Below are 21,004 nucleotides of genomic sequence, written 5' to 3'. Positions count from 1 at the left end.
AGTGACGGAATGGTAGTTGTATGCCAGCTGTATAATCTTACCCTTGGTTGAGGGCGAGGACTTGCCACAGCTAATCCAGTGGATCACCATTGAGTTGAAAAGACAACTTGTCAACTTGTCACATCGTTTATTATAGATCCAGCAAAAAGTTAAGCAACTCTGAATTCGTTACTCTTCTCATTCTTCCCACGGGACCTGCTCTTGTGTGCTTTATCCCTAACAGATTTAACAAATTAAAGTAAATGTACCAATTAATTATCATGAATTTAAACTGATCATAATAATGCAAGGAATAGTTTTAATTATGCAGACGAGGAGTCAATAACGTGGCTGAAGTATGTTGACCAGACCACACACTAGAAAGTGAAGGGACGACGACGTTTCGGTCCGTCCTGGACCACTCTCAAGTCGATTGTGTTTTAGTTTGAATTATAATTTCAGTTATATTATGCTGTATTTGTATTTATTATGAGCAGCATATATATACAAGTTTTGTAACACTAATTAATCTTCTGACATAATCTGATGACTACAAATAGCTCAGCATCTTATAAATTGGTTTAACATCTCATAAATAGGGAGGTCAGAATTGTAATTGTTGATCATGAAGAACTGAAACAAAACAATTTCCACGATACTATTTTATTAAACAAGAAATAATTTGCACACAGTATAACCAATATGCTGCATATACATCTGCACTAATAAACATTCATTCTAGTCGGATGACTAGCACTAGCAAGCCGCGGAACTAGGCCAAAAACTAGTTCATAGGCTGGCTAGTATCGAAGACACATTTTGTATGAAATAACAACAAGCTCTTTATTTTTATTTTTTGTAATATGTATGGCTAATATTTTTTAATTTTTTATTTTTATAAAAATCGTTTTTTTTTGCCTCTGTACAGCTGGCACACAGATCACAAATGGGTGTCCTTGTATGTAGTTTTTAATAGCAATGAATACAATGAGTGGAATACACCACAATCATTTATCAGCTTTTCAAGTGTCTGTACAGTAATTGTTTTATGCTGCATGTGTATGATGTCTGGGCCGAAACCTTATTTAATACAGTGTGAACAAAAAACAAGAAAAACATTTTGACTGGTACTCCAAATGGTCTCGTCTTTAGTATAATGATTAACTCAGCTCATGATCTGGGATCCAGCTGTAAAGGTACTCTACAAAATTTCTTTGATTAGATCAAATTGATTTTTTTGCAGTCAGTGGAAGCAAGCAGCATTACTTAATCCTGTCTGTTTAGTTCAGTACGTGATAGATAATCTTTTACGAGATTACTTGAATCAAAAGCATTAGCAGGGGACATGCTTGTATTATCCTCCAAATTATATACTAACAATGTCAAATACAACTTCAAACTATATCAGTAAATTGGCTATCATCTCTTTCACTGATTGTGAGGTGAACCACCAATGTATATTTCTATACACAAAAAAAAATCATCTGAAAAGGTACCAGAGTTGTCCACAAGGCATTTCTAGAGGGCTGTTAGGTTGTTCTTGGGTGTCAACTCGTAAAGAAAAATTTGATTACATGGATAGTTCAGCTATTAAGGGCACAGTGGCATACTTTTGCACGATACAAATCAAAACATTTAGACAGATTTCCAGTTACACTGGTGGAGGTTTAATGTTAAAATATATATATCATACAATTTAATGTTAATTGTATGATATATAATAAAATAGCAGGTGTCTATAGTTATGTTGTTTCCATCTTGTCTCCACGTGCAAATGACTCTACAGAAGACAATAGAAATCTATGTTGGCAATGTTAAGAGTCCAACAAGTTTTATGTATGGAGACCCGCCCTTGGTCAGAGGCAAGAGAGGCACCTGGTGATTGGTTTAGTGACTTTATAAAGACTTTATAAAGTCTGGTAATGAATTGTCCTTCCCAACGGTAGACTTTCTGATTACAATTTACAAAGCACAGTCAGTACGGCATATCCATTAACATTATAAAACCAATGATGGCTAAAGTATTTTGCTGTTTCCATCGAATAGAAACTTAAAATTGTTGGAAATTTATTACAAGTAAATAAGGCTCATAAATCCTACCAAGTATGACAGTTTAATGTGCCTTATGGGGCTATTTTGAACAAGTTTTGCAAGCTGACCACCTCTCATGTTTAACCTGAAGTTCCTACAAAATACGTGAGTTTTAGCAACTGAAAAATCAGACTTGCTCGTCGCCTATATTATTAGGATACAGTATTTACATAGATGTAGCTACAATAACTACATCGGATATTATATACATATACTGTATAAGTAAAACTCACATATTTTTCTATATAATTACATTCAAGAGGCCTTAAGAGTGGAATCACTGCTAAGCCATGAGCTTAATTACTGAATTCTTTCACTGAAAAAAGTTAGATCTACAGCTTTGCCTTTAACGCATAGTTCCGTGTCAACTACCACAATGCTCGTCTAATGTACACTGAGGGCCATCTGCTGAATTTGACTTATTTCTTAACAAAAGTAAAACTAGTGCACTAAAGACTGTTTACAGTATTAAATAGATTTAACATGGTCAATAGGTTTTAGTCTGTTAAAACACATAAAATAAAAGATACTTGACTTAAAGCCAGTTGGATCAAATTAAAAAATATTAGAGTAGTGTTAAACTTTTGCTAAAGATTTCTGTACAGACGTTGCATCAATCATACAGGCGTCTCTGAAGTTACAGCAAAATAGTGTGTACTGTGCAGTGGGTAGTAACTAGTGGGCATTTCAAGATAAAGTCTGTTGAAGTCATCTAGTACAGTAGCAGTCTATTTTCTCTTGCAATATAAAAAACTATAATGAGGCATCTATTTACAAATAAGCAACACCAGTCATCCCACTATTGACATTTGAAGTTAAATATGCATATTAGGAAAGGCAATATTTTCGGGTGTAGAAGTCGTCGATCTAACCAAAACCAGCAATTTTACGATATAATGAACAATTTTTACTAAAACATTTCAACTTTCCACTTGACATTTTAAGAAAAAACATAAAGCCAGAAGTTCTAAACATAAAAACTAATGTTTACTTTATGCTTTGTTAAAAAAATATTTAACATTCATATCGTTTGCATACACTTATTGTAGTGTAATTTGTCGTTATAAATTGACAAAATAATATAAGAAATTCATATATGAATTTGTTAATTTTGGTTCAAGAAGTTTGAATATTAAAATAACAATGCAAAATAATCTAAGTAAAAAAACAAGCAAACAAGGCAGTGAACGTTACAGGACCTGAGGAAAGTACAAAGAACCAACGATAATTTTTGTTAATTTGCACACACACTATATATATATATATATATATATATATATATATATATATATATATATATATATATATATATATATATATATATATATATATATATATATATATATTGGGTATGAAAACTTAAGAATGTAAGCAACTACAGAAGGCCTATTAGCCCATACTTTCTCTTGCTGCTTCTATGTTGGTTCGGGGTTTTGAAGTTGGTAGAATATAGTTATGCGTTAATTGGCTGTTGATTGCTGGTGTTGACTTTTTGATGTGTAGTGCCTCGCTGATGTCGAGTCTCCTGCTATTGCTGTATCTATCGATGATTCCTGTGTTGCTTGTTAAGATTTCTCTTTTAACAGAGAAATCTAGAGAAATCTTAACAAGCAACACAGGAATCATCGATAGATACAATAACAGGAGACTCGATATCAGCGAGACACTACACATTTAAAAAGTCAACACCAGCAATCAACAGCCAATTAACGCATAACTATATTCTACCCACTTCAAGATCCCCGAACTAACATAGAAACAGGAAGAGAAAGTATGGGCTAATAGGCCTTCTGTAGTTACATTCTTATGTTTTCATACCCAATTTATACCCATCTCACCCAAAACTTTTGTCATATATATTAATGAATATTTTCACGAAGAATTATTTAGTCTTATTTTTACATTTACTGCATAATTATTGATCATTCCAAAATGATACAAAAATTGTTTTATTTTGTTTCTAAATGGGGGGGGGAGGGGGTTAAATGGGGAGGGTTACAGGATGGAAGAAACGAACTTGTCCAAGGCTGAAAACAAGCACATAAAAGCCGTCACTCGAGGTCAAATGAATTAAGTATTGCATGTATAAAGTAGGTGCGGGAGGGCGGTAACTACTGTATATATACCCACGGTAACATCTTAGTATGAAAATATAGTTCAGTCACACACACAAGGCTATGTACACACTGGTGGAGTATGGTATAGTCATACAGCTTTCATTTACTCTCACACTGGATCATCTACATACTCTGACAGTTGATCACTTGCTGGCCAAACTGAAGGAGAACACAGATTGATGGAATATAAAGTTGATTGAGGCTATAATATACTGTACGTACACTATACATCAACCGTGGCAGGAAGAAATGCAAACCAAGTCCATATAGCCTTCGGTAGCATTTAACGCAAAGGAACAAGAGAAGATCAGGAAGGTCTGAGGTCGAGAGAATTTTTTTTTCCCCTTTATCAACTGCCAAGCCAGGCAATTCATTTGTACACACTGAACTAGAACACGTTAATATATAACATTAATGATACTGTGGAGATTACAGTCGTGTATCTTGGCCTAGCTTCAGAATATATCTCAAGTGATCTACTTTCCTCTGTAATAAACTGTGTACTTTCTCGAATCAATATGTTTTGACAGTACAAAAGGGTACATTTGAATTGGCGATGATTATGTCTGTAGCGCATTCTTAACCCCAGCTGAGGTCTTGGGGTTGAGGATGTAAGGCAAGGGACACAGCTACTCATTGTTTGTGTGTATTAAACACTTTTTTATAAAATCATCTTGTGAAGCATTTTGGGATATATATATTTTTTCAATAATATATACTTTGGCACGTCCATAATAGAGAATTGTCTTACAAAATGACTTTCTTAATCTCTCTCTCTCTATATATATATGTATATGTATTTACAAATACCCATAATTTTACATAGCTCATTAACATTCGAACTCGAATCATCCTTTTAGGATCGAATCGTGCAAAATTTCTTAACCCCTGACAGTGTAACAGTTGCTGGATGCTGTCACTTGACAAACGTCACTAAGATAACAATACTTTTAATGTTTCATATTGCATGTTGTCGGAGATCTCAGTGCGGACGTGCGTGGAGGAGGGTGACGCAGAGAGCGATGAGAGGGGCGAGGGCAGTGTGGCTCGTCTTGGAGGCATTGTCGTAAGCCCGGGACTCTTGGACAGGCGCTGGAGGCTGGGCCTCTGCCAGGGGCCCGCCTGATTCAGGGTTTGTCACTTCCTCACCTGGGGGCATGTCATTCTGGGTCTTGTTCTTCTGGTTAGCGCGTTTCTGTCCGTTGTTCCGGGTGTGATCACCTCGTCTTCTGTCGTGCTTGTCTGAGGCCTCGCCTTGAGTAGTCCCGTCCTGCCCTTCCTCACCCTCCTCACAGTCCGGGTCGGCTGTCTGCATCCAGCGCATCATAGGGTCGGGGAGCTCAGACTCGCGCAGTGCCAGCAACCTCATCACGGGACCTAGAATGACAACAACAAGATTATTATACTATTCAATAATTCCCATTTTTCTAAGATTGGCGTCGAATGACTAATAAATGAATTATTTATATAACATGATCATCAAACCACACATCTGATGATGGGGAAACGGCGTCGTTCCAGTCTGTCCTGGACCATTATAAAGTCGTATGAGCGACTGTATAATGGTCCAGGACGGACCGAAACTTCGTAGTTTCTTCACTTTCTGATGTGTGGTTTGGTCATTCCTATCTTCAGCCACGATAATGTGATATATCGCCAGCACATTTATAATAGCAAATATGATTTTCAGGCAGGTGAAATAGTTAATACTTGTCAGGGTGACTTAAAACTACACTACTCTTGGGTAGTTAAATTTGATAGTTAAAGCAACATTTATAGGTTTTATATAACTATTTCACCGCTGATCTCGTGTCATATTTGGGTGTACAACTCTGCCTTCTTTGACCATGGAACACAATATTTTATCATAATAGCCGATCCTCATGGCTACTACAATTTTAAAATCGTAGTAGTGATGAGGACTCGAACCTGCACGCTGGATACTTCTGAGAATCCTACATGATTCAGCTGAATTTTCTAGGATTTCTGAGGAAATAACCTGATACCAATGTAACATATGAAGCCCATCCTCAGACCAAATCCATTACAATGAGATTTGGATTCAAACAACAACTTGGATTGTTATCTTAGATATTTGTGATGGTCTGAAAGCATATTACAGTTCCAGTAATAGTCAACACGTATACTAACGGGTGAACCTTTGTCCTAAACACACAATACTCTGAAGTTATAACTTAATTGTATTATAAACAGTTCGTGTAAAATATACAAAGTATATGCAAAACACGCTTTCTTTGAAATGGTCTAAAGAATTTTATTTTCTATAAAGGGAATTCATTGCATGCTTATAGTTTTCAGATTCCATATTTCCCATTTTTGAGAATAGTGTACTGTATTCAAACATAATGATACCTAACTTTAACCTATCCTTCCCCTCCCTTTCTAGCCTGTTGCCATCGTGAGGGGTCTTGGTGGGCGGTTGCCGGAGTGTGATGCTCTTTGCATCACACTCCAAGGACGGCTTGTCGTCCTGTACTTTTAAAGCCTTATGCTCCTGCTTTTGTTCTCTCTAATTTTGCTGGTAGATTTTACCACTTCCTCATATTTGGTTTTCTTCCCCACCTCTTTTCCTTTTAGGATTGATCCCTTCCTGCTGCCTATTTGCCATTCTTGAATGTTCTTTCCGATATCTTCTTCTGTTTTGACGCCGGGTGTTTGGGGAGGTGCGCACACTCGCCCGTAGAACTGTTGTACCCAACGTTGTCGAGCGAGGGGACGCTTTTATTGACTGTTAGCTCCGGTTCTCATCTTCCTCCTCCTCGCCTTACTCATAAGCCCCTTCTTGAATCTTGTCCCTTAGATTTTCGCACTCATATTCAGCTTTCCTGTAACGATCCTCTCTCTCTCTCTCTCTCTCTCTCTCTCTCTCTCTCTCTCTCTCTCTCTCTCTCTCTCTCAAAACTCCAGTCTGCCCTGGCCCTCTGTGGTTTTAAGGCGGCAGGTTCAGATATTCATTGTGAGATGTTTCATCGTCTCTCTCCTTGCACGTTTCAGTGTTTACTGAATAACCATGTCTGGGAGTCGTCGTCTGTCAATGAGGACTGGCTTGAGGTGGTTGTCCTTCCTATTCGGAAATCTGGTTTGCTAGGGTCATCCCCTAAAGACTTCTGCCCCCATTGCTCTAACGAGTTGCGTCTACAAACTCTTTTGCACTTAAGGTCAATTCCGTCTGATGTGGTTACTGGAATGCTATCACCGCCTCTTCCCTACTCAATTTGGCTTTTGCAAGTGTCGCATCACGACTGATGTCCTAATGAACTGCTTGCCTTTGCTGGGAAGACGTCCGTGGTTGCTGTCATTGTTGACCCGGAAAAGGCATACGACACCACCTGGAGATGCCATATTCTGTCCACACTCCGTTCTTTTGGCCTTCTTGATAATCTCTCTCTTCCTCCAGAGCATCCTCTTTTTGTCGTTCCTTTCAAGTGAAGCTTGGTACCACTCTCTGGTATGGAGTAGGGATCTGGTATGTGTCTTGTTTGATTATTATGTTTAGTTAAACTGCCCTGCCTTGTTTATGTAAAACAATCTTGCTTTGTTTGATGTAAACTTAGATTTATCTGGAGTACCCAACTCAACTAAAATCCTGAGCCAGTTAATTTTCTTCCCAACTAATCTACCTTTCCCAAGTTTACCCATCCCACTAACCTTTCTGCAAGGAATCTCCCTTTTTTCAGGTTCATGCCACTTATCCAACACATGCATCCAGTCTGGCCAAAAATATCAAAATATCTTGTGTGTGTAACTGCCCTTCCTCTTAGCTTGCTGCCTTCCTGTCCCACTGAACACCTTGTTCCCCTAACACCATACCCTCCCTGACACCTGGCTTGTACTCACCTATGCCTAGTGTAGTAGTCTCGTAGGCTGGGGTCACTGTCTCGTCCTCGACTAGCCTCGGCGGTAAGGTGGTGCCCTCCAGATAGCAGATGACCTCGTCCAGGTTCCTGCGCACAGACACGCTCTTGGTAGTGTTGCGGAGGGTAAACATCCAGCTGAGGCGCCTGTCGCAGCGGAAGCTGTTACCTGCGGAAGAAGGGACAGTGTTTACTCTAGGCCCCCGGGCTCCGTCGCGGCAGGTACTCTTATCAGAGACGTGTGTGTGGTTAAAGAGTAGCACATTAGCCTGCTGTGCCTGATCGGGTGAAGGAGAGATTATTTTAAACAATTACCTTATGGTGGGTTTAGTTGTGACCGGTCTAATTACATCCGTAGAGCTGTTAATATATTTATTAGTTTTGTGTGTGTGTGTGTGTGTGTGTGTGTGTTTTGTGTGTGTGTGTGTGTGTAGGTGGGCTGGAAGAGACAGAAGGTGGGGGGGGGGTAAACTGAACACTTTGTTGTTTCCAATTGTATTAGAATTTTGATATAAATGTGTGTGAGTGAGTATGTAGGCACCGATGGCACACTCTGAATGTAAATACACTGCATCCCTTTATTTAATTATATATTTAGCAAATCATATGAAAATGACACTTGTCATATTCAGTGCATTAGCATGTGGACGACTGCTGTCAGTGCAGACAAACATTGTCTTCACACTTAAAACACAATTGTTTTAAGCTATGTGTACAACATACTGTACACTATGAAGTGTACAAATTATGATGCTTTAGTGAAATTAAAAACACCCTAATAATGACACTAGGCGTAGATGGAATATCTAGGTTCATACGCTGCTGATTAGGCGAGACCACTTAAAAGCTGATGATTGATAAGTCGTGAGAAGGGTCTTCGACGTAGAGTCGGAGCCGGCAACAGTCGTCTTTGTACTTTGTTTAGCCTCGTTATGGTCGAAGCTTTGATGGTTCGAGACATGCTGTAAACACCACCTACATCAACCGAACCAAAACAATTTACATAACCAGACGTTGTGGGAACCGACCTGTGAGATTTATATTTATTTAATTTATATGAATATATATAGAATTTATATTTACGTTAATTTATATACTTCGATAGTGATTTGTATAATGATAAGTGGACTGTATTTCTGCAATAATCTCACAAATCGATCCTCTACACATTAGGGGGGGTTTAATAGTTTATATATATATGCAGCCAATCAAACTACAAAATTAACTACATACGTTGAAGAGGTTCCTTATCTTATAGTACGGCAGGTTAGTCCACCAGGTATAACTAGGGTGTAGACACCAAATTATCCTCTTTGAGGTAGCTTCCATATCACCCAGTAACTGGTGCACAAATCTTGCTTCCTCGTCTTGACCTGTCAAAAGTGCGCTAGCTGTGAAGCCAGAATCCTATATATGACAAGTATATCAGAGAAAACACTATACAGTACATGGAACAATGAAGACCTGGCTTAATTACCTTTAGTTTGAGGCTTCCACGTGATCTAACCGGGTCACCCTATATCCTGACATTAATGGCCATAAATGATTGATAAACGGGTTTCGGAAAGAACACTTAACTTGAATTGTAGACATCGTGTTGGAGATGGTACCTTTGGTTTCCATAACACTACGTCCAAGTAAAATTAACAGGAGCCGAATTTGCTCCCGTGTGAGCCTCTGGTCTCGTTATAAACAATGGCTGTTTAACACTCCATACTATTGACGTTACTGGCCGACATTGTCCAGAATGATAGGAGCCGAATTTGCTCCACACGTCTCGGAGGTGACACAACAATAGCTCCCCTTCCTCCTCCCTCTGACGCCTGGCCTACTTTGTCCAGATTTCAGAAAGTGATAGAAGGGTCACATTTACTCTACTTTAATATTGATAATTAAGTTAATTTATATAAGATGTTTTTATGATGGTAAAGTCCAAAGACTAATGTATTTAAGAATAATTCCCACCATAATAGGTGGTGAATTATAATAGTATGCGGTGATGATATCCCGTTTTCTTTAGATGGTAATTCCACTACAAGTTACGTTTTCTATGGGTAACTTGTTTATACAACACAGCTATTATCTGTATGATTATTAAATGGTGTCGGATTTTCCGACAGACGTAATCTATGAACAAATCTAATAAATCTAAACCTGGGATGTAAACAAAACCTGTTTATACTTGGAAAATAATATCTACAAAAGTTAGTACGTTACTTTTCGACTCATTGGTGGAATAGAAAGTCGCATTTATAATGTACTCTTGTACAAATGTGTGTGCAGTAGCAAGCTGGCCCGCACCACTAACATGCTTCACATCGTAACTATTCAAATACTGGCTTTCTACCATTGCTTCATTTGCCACAACGGGTTTTTATGGGATTATCGCTTAAGCGGATTGTGTCGTCCGGATGATTGATGGACCAAATAGCGGGAAATATTAGTTTGGGTATAGTTTAATTTCCCGCGTGCTAGGCTCCTAATGTGAGGTCAGATATAATATGTGACTGTGGAAAGTATCAGAAAGTGAACAGATAAAAGCTTACATAGACCGTTTTCTTTCTCTTCCCTTTCTCTCTTTCCCTCTCTTCCTTCCCTTCACTATCTCTCCACTCCCTTCCTCTGAGCACTTCAACACGCAGCAATATCGTTAATCATTATCATATCAGATATTGACGACCGTGACAATATTGCAGCTTTCCTCTGCAACTTGTCACTGTCAAAAGTGTTTCCCTGAATTAAACAGGAGCGCAACACAAATTATAAGATTAAAACCTCACTGTCAAATAGTCAATTACCATCAAGTGTCTTTCCTCTTAGTAGCTGAGTAATAGTGATTACCTCAAATATCATTGGTCTGTTTGCACAAGACTGCCATGGTTTCTCAACTGCAAGCAAGCAGAGTAGGTATAATAACACCATAACACTACCAACACTGTACCCTTCAGCACCACGACCACCAACACTGTACACGAGCTTCGTATTGTACATGGGTGATAGTACATGGGTGATAGTACATGGGTGATTGTACATGGGTGATTGTACATGGGTGATTGTACATGGGTGATTGTACATGGGTGATTGTACATGGGTGATTGTACATGGGTGATTGTAAGTGGGTGATGTTGATTTGTGGGTGAGCGTACAACCTTTCCCCTGGACGTCCTCCGTGTGTGGAACCTTTTCGGGAGATGAAATTATTTGAGAAAGTTTGTGTTGATAACGTATAATAAGAATAGCAGCCATCCTGCAGTCATTATAACGTATAAGGCCACAACAAAGCAGTCTGCTCTATGGTCACCATAGCAACGCAGTCTGCTCTATGGTCACCATAGCAACACCCTCGTATCTTAGCGATGCACTCTAACCCCCTTTTAGTGCCCCGTGTAATTAAGTCACGCACCACCTCACCACAAACTGCCTCAAAGCTCTAAATAGAGGCAGAAGAAAAATATTTTTGTTCTCTTGATGGCAATTAGAGGAGCTTCTCCCCCTTCGATATTATTATTTATATATCAATTTTGAGGTAAAGATGGGCTTAGGGTGGCGGCTTGGCCAGACTGGTGGCAGAGGTGCTCTTTACCCATAATATGTTGGAGATCAATGCATTAGAAAATTGGGGAGGAAGAGGGGGGTGGGGGGAGAAGGGGGAAGTGTGAGTGTGTGTGTGTGTGTGTGTGTGTGTGGTTTAATATTAAATTTACTATTTGTGCCTACAGGATGGAGCTGTTAGCTCTTAGACTCTGTCTTTCTTACCTGTCGGTTGTCAGATTTACAGACTCCCGACCTACTTTTCCTCCTTGAGGTTACCTTGAGATGATGTCAGGGATTAGCTACACCCCGCGCCCCGGTTGTCGACAGTAGTATAAAGTATGACAAGTACCGGCCGTTTTGCTTTTTTCAACGGCCGGTATATGTATATGTACTGTATTTGATGTTATTATCACCAAGATTGTAATATTTTGTTGAATTATCTGCAGGTGTCTTGCAAATTGTCTATACAGTATACCTAGGTCATAAAAGTATTTGTGTGTACGTCTGATACCATACTACTTGTGAAGGAGGAAATGTATATTTTTACCTCTCAGAATGTTTGGTAATGTGTTTATTTGTGATGTGTGTCTATGTATGTATTAACACGTTGTACTGAATGGGGTGAGAATAGCTTGAGCTACCTCATCCCTTTGTGTGTATTTTACCTCAATAAACTTATTTCAATTTCAATTTCAATGATGTTATTATTAAAAATGACTAGACTATCCATCCCCACCTAACCTAATCAGAGGATTAAGAATATGCATTTTAGTCAACCACAACTGTAATCATTATTCAGTGATAAGTTCAAAAGTATAACAGCAGCCCAAATGTTGTACTGCAATTTAAGCAGAATCGTACATCTGGCAGCATAGCAGGTGAGCTGAACATCAGAATACAGGTAACTGCAGAAGTCCTATTGGCCCATACGAGGCAGCTCCTATATATTTCCATCCAATCTCATTCATGTCCGCCCTATGCTTAAAACAACCAAGGGATCCCACTTAAAGTAATAGTTTACAATAATAGTTTTAATAAATAGCTCTCATTCTAGTTTTATCCACAACAACAACAATTATGAAACCCTATAGCTAGATATTCTACTATAATCCAGAATTAGTTACCACACATCTGGCAGCACAGCGAATTAGTGGCTGTGTTCATAGGGTAGTCAACTGTCCTCACATCCATCAAATAGCTATCCAAATGTCGCACCTCAATTCATCCATCTAGCAACTCAGCTGGATGCTAGCCACTATATTCATAGGCTAATCATTTCTACACCTCAAAAAGAATCCTACTCTTGCTACGCAAATCAGGTAACTTGTTTCTAAACCAACACTCGCAAATACATGCATACACACCTACACATACTCCACAACTTTAGCCACAACTCCACATACTACACATACTTTAGCCACGTTATTGTGACTCATCGCCTGCATACTCCACAACCTATACATTCATAGAGAATAGCATAGTTTTTGCCACCATTTCCCCCATTAATCAGATGTGATTTATGCCATGCACAGAAAATACAGCATTTACACGCCAAATATGCCATTTATGCACAAAATATATTATTTACACTCAAAATATACCATCACACAAAAATATGACATTTTCATACAAAATGTCAGTTGCACACAAAAATATACCATTTACACAATATTGCATGTACAATCAGAGTATGACATTTACATAAAGTATGGTATTTGCACAAATATATCAAAATGCTTATGCATTTAGACAATCAAAAATGCGCTTTCACTAAAATTAGACAATTCCACATACATAATTTTCACAAAATACTCATACATTGTCTCATAAACCAAAATACACTTACACCATTAAGGTCTATTTTTTCAGATTACAGAGCTTACACAAAATACACAATTTGCACACAAAAAATACAGTCGCGCCAGTTCCACTTCAACAAATTAAAAACACAACTTGCATAAATGCACTATTAGCACAAAAATTATTATAAAACATGGACAATTATTACACAATTTGTGTAATTATTATACATCTTTGCACAATTAATACAAGAAAACTTGCTATATAATTACTCAACTTGCACAATGACAATCAATACACAAAGGTATAAATAAACAATTCCTCCATGTGCAATTACACAACATGCGCAATTAATACACAACTTTCACAAATATTACACATCTTTCATAATTATTACACAACTTGCACAAATACATATCTACCCCCCTGCAGTTTTCAAAATGTCTGAAATGTCGGAAATTTGACTCCTGAGCGTGATTTTTGAGCCGAATTCTGACTCTCTGCACCTACTTTCAGTTTCAAATTACGACTTTTTATACCGAAAATATGCCAATTACTGAAAACGGCGATGGGTCATATTTTGCCCAAACCCCCCAGCAGTTTTCAAAATGTCTGAAATGTCGGAAATTTGACTCCTGAGCGTGGTTTTTGAGCCGAATTCTGACTCTCTGCACCTACTTTCAGTTTCAAATTACGACTTTTTATACCGAAAATATGCCAATTACTGAAAACGGCGATGGGTCATATTTTGCCCAAACCCCCCTGCAGTTTTCAAAATGTCTGAAATGTCGGAAATTTGACTCCTGAGCGTGATTTTTGAGCCGAATTCTGACTCTCTGCACCTATTTTCAGTTTCAAATTACGACGTTTCATACCGAAAATATGCCAATTACTGAAAACGGCGATGGGTCATATTTTGCCCAAATCCCCCTGCAGTTTTCAAAATGTCTGAAATGTCGGAAATTTGACTCCTGAGCGTGATTTTGTATCCGAATTCTGACTCTGCACCTATTTTCAGTTTCAAATTACGACTTTTTATACCGAAAATATGCCAATTACTGAAAACAACGATGGGTCATATTTTGCCCAAACCCCCCAGCAGTTTTCAAAATGCCTGAAATGTCGGAAATTTGACTCCTGAGCGTGATTTTTGAGCCGAATTCTGACTCTCTGCACCTATTTTCAGTTTCAAATTACGAAGTTTCATACCGAATATATGCCAATTACTGTAAACGGCGATGGGTCATATTTTGCCCAAACCCCCCTGCAGTTTTCGAAATGTCTGAAATGTCGGAAATTTGACTCCTGAGCGTGATTTTTTATCCGAATTCTGACTATCTACACCTATTTTCAGTTTCAAATTACGACTTTTTATACCGAAAATATGCCAATTACTGAAAACGGCGATGGGTCATATTTTGCCCAAAACCCCCTGCAGTTTTCAAAATGTCTGAAATGTCGGAAATTTGACTCATGAGCGTGATTTTTTATCCGAATTCTGACTCTCTGCACCTATTTTCAGTTTCAAATTACGACTTTTTATACCGAAAATATGCCAATTACTGAAAACGGCGATGGGTCATATTTTGCCCAAACCCCCCTGCAGTTTTCAAAATGTCTGAAATGTCGGAAATTTGACTCCTGAGCGTGATTTTTGAGCCGAATTCTGACTCTCTGCACCTATTTTCAGTTTCAAATTACGACTTTTTATACCGAAAATATGCCAATTACTGAGAACGGCGATGGGTCATATTTTGCCCAAACCCCCCTGCAGTTTACAAAATGGCTGAAATGTCGGATATTTGACTCCTGAGCGTGATTTTTGAGCCGAATTCTGAGCTAGCGTGCGATTTTCGCCGCTAGCGGCCAAAAATCGGGCGGTTTTTGAGGCTAACGGCCAAAAACCGCGCTATTTTCGACACTAGCGGGCAGAAACCATGCGATTTTTACAGCTGGCTGGCAAAAATCGCGCGAATTTCGCCGCTACCTGCCAAAAATCGACCGATTTTCGCCGCTAGCGGCCAAAAAAGGGGCTATTTTCGCCGCTAGCGGCCAAAAAAGGGGCTATTTTCGCCGCTAGCGGCCAAAAATGGGGCGATTTTCGACGCTAGCGGCCAGAAACTTTGCGATTTTTGCAGCTGGCGGGCAAAAATAGCGCGATTTTCGCCGCTAGCGGCCAAAAACCGTGCGATTTTCGCCGCTAGCGGCCAAAAATCGGGCGGTTTTTGCGGCTAACGGCCGAAAACCGCGCTATTTTCGACGCTAGCGGCCAGAAACCATGCGATTTTTGCAGCTGGCGGGCAAAAATCGCGCGAATTTCGCCGTTACCTGCCAAAAATCGACCGATTTTCGCCGCTAGCGGCCAAAAAAGGGGCTATTTTCGCCGCTAGCGGCCAAAAAAAAGGGCTATTTTCGCCGCTAGCGGCCAAAAATGGGGCGATTTTCGCCGCTAGCGGCCAAAAATCGTGCGATTTTCGACGCTAGCGGCCAGAAACTTTGCGATTTTCGCCGCTACCGGGAAAAAACATGCGATTTTCGCAGCTGGCGGGCAAAAATTGCGATTTTCGCCGCTACCGGCCAAAAATAGCGCGATTTTCGCCGCTACCGGCCAAAAATAGCGCGATTTTCGCCGCTAGCGGCCAAAAACCGTGCGATTTTCGCCGCTAGCGGCAAAAAATCGGGCGGTTTTTGCGGCTAACGGCCGAAAACTGTGCTATTTTTGACGCTAGCGGCCAGAAACCATGCGATTTTTGCAGCTGGCGGGCAAAAATCGCGCGAATTTCGCCGCTACCTGCCAAAAATCGACCGATTTTCGCCGCTAGCGGCCAAAAAAAGGGGCTATTTTCGCCGCTAGCGGCCAAAAATGGGGCGATTTTCGCGACTAACGGCCAAAAATCGTGCAAATTTCGACGCTAGCGGCCAAAAATCGTGCGAATTTCGCCGCTAGCGGCCAAAAATCGCGCGATTTTCGCCGCTAGCGGCCAGAAACTATGCGATTTTTGCAGCTGGCGGGCAAAAATAGCGCGATTTTCGCCGCTACCGGCCAGAAACCGCGCGATTTCGCAGCTGGCGGGCAAAAATCGCGCGATTTTCGCAGCTGGCGTGCAAAAATCGCGATTTTCGCCGCTACCGGATAAAAATAGCGCGATTTTCGCCGCTTCCGGCCAAAAATAGCGCGATTTTCGCCGCTAGCGGCCAAAAACCATGCGATTTTCGCAGCTAGCGGCCAAAAATCGGACGGTTTTTGCGCCTAACGGCCGAAAACCGCGCTATTTTCGACGCTAGCGGCCAGAAACCATGCGATTTTTGCAGCTGGCGGGCAAAAATCGCGCGAATTTCGCCGTTACCTGCCAAAAATCGACCGATTTTCGCCGCTAGCGGCCAAAAAAGGGGCTATTTTCGCCGCTAGCGGCCAAAAATGGGGCGATTTTCGCCGCTAGCGGCCAAAAATCGTGCAAATTTCGACGCTAGCGGCCAAAAATCGTGCGAATTTCGCCGCTAGCGGCCAAAAAACGCGCGATTTTCGCTGCTAGCGGCCAGAAACTATGCGATTTTTGCAGCTGGCGGGCAAAAATAGCGCGATTTTCGCCGCTACCGGCCAAAAACCGCGCGATTTTCGCCGCTAGCGGCCAAAAACATGCGATTTTCGCAGCTGGCGTGCAAAAATCGCGATTTTCGCCGCTACTGGCCAAAAATAGCGCGATTTTCGCCGCTTGCGGCCAAAAACCGTGCGGTTTTCGCAGCTAGCGGCCAAAAATCGGGCGATTTTTGCCGCTAACGGCCGAAAACCGCGCAATTTTCGACGCTAGCGGCCAGAAACCATGCGATTTTTGCAGCTGGCGGGCAAAAATCGCGCGAATTTCGCCGTTACCTGCCAAAAATCGACCGATTTTCGCCGCTAGCGGCCAAAAAAGGGGCTATTTTCGCCGCTAGCGGCCAAAAATGGGGAGATTTTCGCCGCTAGCGGCCAAAAATCGTGCAAATTTCGACGCTAGCGGCCAAAAATCGTGCGAATTTCGCCGCTAGCGGCCAAAAAACGCGCGATTTTTGCAGCTGGCGGGCAAAAATAGCGCGATTTTCGCCGCTACCGGCCAAAAATAGCGCGATTTTCGCCGCTTGCGGCCAAAAACCGTGCGGTTTTCGCAGCTAGCGGCCAGAAACTATGCGATTTTTGCAGCTGGCGGGCAAAAATAGCGCGATTTTCGCTGCTACCGGCCAAAAACCGCGATTTCGCAGCTGGCGGGCAAAAATCGCGCGAATTTCGCCGGTACCTGTTAAAAATCGACCGATTTTCGCCGTTAGCGGCCAAAAAACGGGCTATTTTCGCCGCTAGCGGCAAAAAACGGGCAATTTTCGCCGCTAGCGGCCAAAAATGGGGCGATTTTCGCCGCTAGCGGTCAAAAATCGTGCAAATTTCGACGCTAGCGGCCAAAAATCGTGCGAATTTCGCCGCTAGCGGCCAAAAATCGCGCGATTTTTGCCGCAAGCGGCCAGAAATTATGCGATTTTTGCAGCTGGCGGGCAAAAATAGCGCGATTTTACCCGCTACCGGCTAAAAACCGCGCGATTTTCGCCGCTAGCGGCCAAAAACATGCGATTTTCGCAGCTGGCGTGCAAAAATCGCGATTTTCGCCGCTACCAGCCAAAAATAGCGCGATTTTCGCCGCTTCCGGCCAAAAATAGCGCGATTTTCGCCGCTAGCGGCCAAAAACCATGCGATTTTCGCAGCTAGCGGCCAAAAATCGGGCGGTTTTTGCGCCTAACGGCCGAAAACCGCGCTATTTTCGACGCTAGCGGCCAGAAACCATGCGATTTTTGCAGCTGGCGGGCAAAAATCGCGCGAATTTCGCCGTTACCTGCCAAAAATCGACCGATTTTCGCCGCTAGCGGCCAAAAAAGGGGCTATTTTCGCCGCTAGCGGCCAAAAATGGGGCGATTTTCGCCGCTAGCGGCCAAAAATCGTGCAAATTTCGACGCTAGCGGCCAAAAATCGTGCGAATTTCGCCGCTAGCGGCCAAAAAACGCGCGATTTTCGCTGCTAGCGTCCAGAAACTATGCGATTTTTGCAGCTGGCGGGCAAAAATAGCGCGATTTTCGCCGCTACCGGCCAAAAACCGCGCGATTTTCGCCGCTAGCGGCCAAAAACATGCGATTTTCGCAGCTGGCGTGCAAAAATCGCGATTTTCGCCGCTACTGGCCAAAAATAGCGCGATTTTCGCCGCTTGCGGCCAAAAACCGTGCGGTTTTCGCAGCTAGCGGCCAAAAATCGGGCGATTTTTGCCGCTAACGGCCGAAAACCGCGCAATTTTCGACGCTAGCGGCCAGAAACCATGCGATTTTTGCAGCTGGCGGCCAAAAATAGCGCGATTTTCGCCGCTAGCGGCCAAAAACCATGCGATTTTCGCAGCTAGCGGCCAAAAATCGGGCGGTTTTTGCGCCTAACGGCCGAAAACCGCGCTATTTTCGACGCTAGCGGCCAGAAACCATGCGATTTTTGCAGCTGGCGGGCAAAAATCGCGCGAATTTCGCCGTTACCTGCCAAAAATCGACCGATTTTCGCCGCTAGCGGCCAAAAAAGGGGCTATTTTCGCCGCTAGCGGCCAAAAATGGGGCGATTTTCGCCGCTAGCGGCCAAAAATCGTGCAAATTTCGACGCTAGCGGCCAAAAATCGTGCGAATTTCGCCGCTAGCGGCCAAAAAACGCGCGATTTTTGCAGCTGGCGGGCAAAAATAGCGCGATTTTCGCCGCTACCGGCCAAAAATAGCGCGATTTTCGCCGCTTGCGGCCAAAAACCGTGCGGTTTTCGCAGCTAGCGGCCAGAAACTATGCGATTTTTGCAGCTGGCGGGCAAAAATAGCGCGATTTTCGCTGCTACCGGCCAAAAACCGCGATTTCGCAGCTGGCGGGCAAAAATCGCGCGAATTTCGCCGGTACCTGTTAAAAATCGACCGATTTTCGCCGTTAGCGGCCAAAAAACGGGCTATTTTCGCCGCTAGCGGCAAAAAACGGGCAATTTTCGCCGCTAGCGGCCAAAAATGGGGCGATTTTCGCCGCTAGCGGTCAAAAATCGTGCAAATTTCGACGCTAGCGGCCAAAAATCGTGCGAATTTCGCCGCTAGCGGCCAAAAATCGCGCGATTTTTGCCGCAAGCGGCCAGAAATTATGCGATTTTTGCAGCTGGCGGGCAAAAATAGCGCGATTTTACCCGCTACCGGCTAAAAACCGCGCGATTTTCGCCGCTAGCGGCCAAAAACATGCGATTTTCGCAGCTGGCGTGCAAAAATCGCGATTTTCGCCGCTACCAGCCAAAAATAGCGCGATTTTCGCCGCTTCCGGCCAAAAATAGCGCGATTTTCGCCGCTAGCGGCCAAAAACCATGCGATTTTCGCAGCTAGCGGCCAAAAATCGGGCGGTTTTTGCGCCTAACGGCCGAAAACCGCGCTATTTTCGACGCTAGCGGCCAGAAACCATGCGATTTTTGCAGCTGGCGGGCAAAAATCGCGCGAATTTCGCCGTTACCTGCCAAAAATCGACCGATTTTCGCCGCTAGCGGCCAAAAAAGGGGCTATTTTCGCCGCTAGCGGCCAAAAATGGGGCGATTTTCGCCGCTAGCGGCCAAAAATCGTGCAAATTTCGACGCTAGCGGCCAAAAATCGTGCGAATTTCGCCGCTAGCGGCCAAAAAACGCGCGATTTTCGCTGCTAGCGGCCAGAAACTATGCGATTTTTGCAGCTGGCGGGCAAAAATAGCGCGATTTTCGCCGCTACCGGCCAAAAACCGCGCGATTTTCGCCGCTAGCGGCCAAAAACATGCGATTTTCGCAGCTGGCGTGCAAAAATCGCGATTTTCGCCGCTACTGGCCAAAAATAGCGCGATTTTCGCCGCTTGCGGCCAAAAACCGTGCGGTTTTCGCAGCTAGCGGCCAAAAATCGGGCGATTTTTGCCGCTAACGGCCGAAAACCGCGCAATTTTCGACGCTAGCGGCCAGAAACCATGCGATTTTTGCAGCTGGCGGCCAAAAATAGCGCGATTTTCGCCGCTAGCGGCCAAAAACCATGCGATTTTCGCAGCTAGCGGCCAAAAATCGGGCGGTTTTTGCGCCTAACGGCCGAAAACCGCGCTATTTTCGACGCTAGCGGCCAGAAACCATGCGATTTTTGCAGCTGGCGGGCAAAAATCGCGCGAATTTCGCCGTTACCTGCCAAAAATCGACCGATTTTTGCCGCTAGCGGCCAAAAAAGGGGCTATTTTCGCCGCTAGCGGCCAAAAATGGGGCGATTTTCGCCGCTAGCGGCCAAAAATCGTGCAAATTTCGACGCTAGCGGCCAAAAATCGTGCCAATTTCGCCGCTAGCGGCCAAAAAACGCGCGATTTTCGCTGCTAGCGGCCAGAAACTATGCGATTTTTGCAGCTGGCGGGCAAAAATAGCGCGATTTTCGCCGCTACCGGCCAAAAACCGCGCGATTTTCGCCGCTAGCGGCCAAAAACATGCGATTTTCGCAGCTGGCGTGCAAAAATCGCGATTTTCGCCGCTACTGGCCAAAAATAGCGCGATTTTCGCCGCTTGCGGCCAAAAACCGTGCGGTTTTCGCAGCTAGCGGCCAAAA

General features: G+C 42.7%; 1 protein-coding gene across 3 annotated transcripts in view; it reads right to left on the bottom strand.

The window, feature by feature from the left end:
* Window positions 1-626: 626 nt before the first annotated feature.
* LOC123772369 (connectin) overlaps window positions 627-21,004 on the bottom strand; it is an 806,097-nt gene continuing 785,719 nt past the window's right edge. For all 3 annotated transcript variants that reach the window (XM_045765447.2, XM_045765448.2, XM_069325825.1), the window contains 2 exons: window positions 8,046-8,231; window positions 627-5,564 (listed from right to left, as the gene is read on the bottom strand). In XM_045765447.2, coding sequence (XP_045621403.2) covers window positions 5,170-5,564; window positions 8,046-8,231 — 581 coding nt within the window. In that variant the 3' untranslated portion in view covers window positions 627-5,169. The remainder of the gene's footprint in view (window positions 5,565-8,045; window positions 8,232-21,004) is intronic.

Source organism: Procambarus clarkii, chromosome 17, assembly GCF_040958095.1.
Source record: "Procambarus clarkii isolate CNS0578487 chromosome 17, FALCON_Pclarkii_2.0, whole genome shotgun sequence".
In the NCBI taxonomy this organism is placed as follows: Eukaryota; Metazoa; Arthropoda; class Malacostraca; order Decapoda; family Cambaridae; genus Procambarus; species Procambarus clarkii.
Note: the sequence above shows the minus strand (reverse complement) of the source record. Positions and strands in the feature narration are given on the sequence as shown.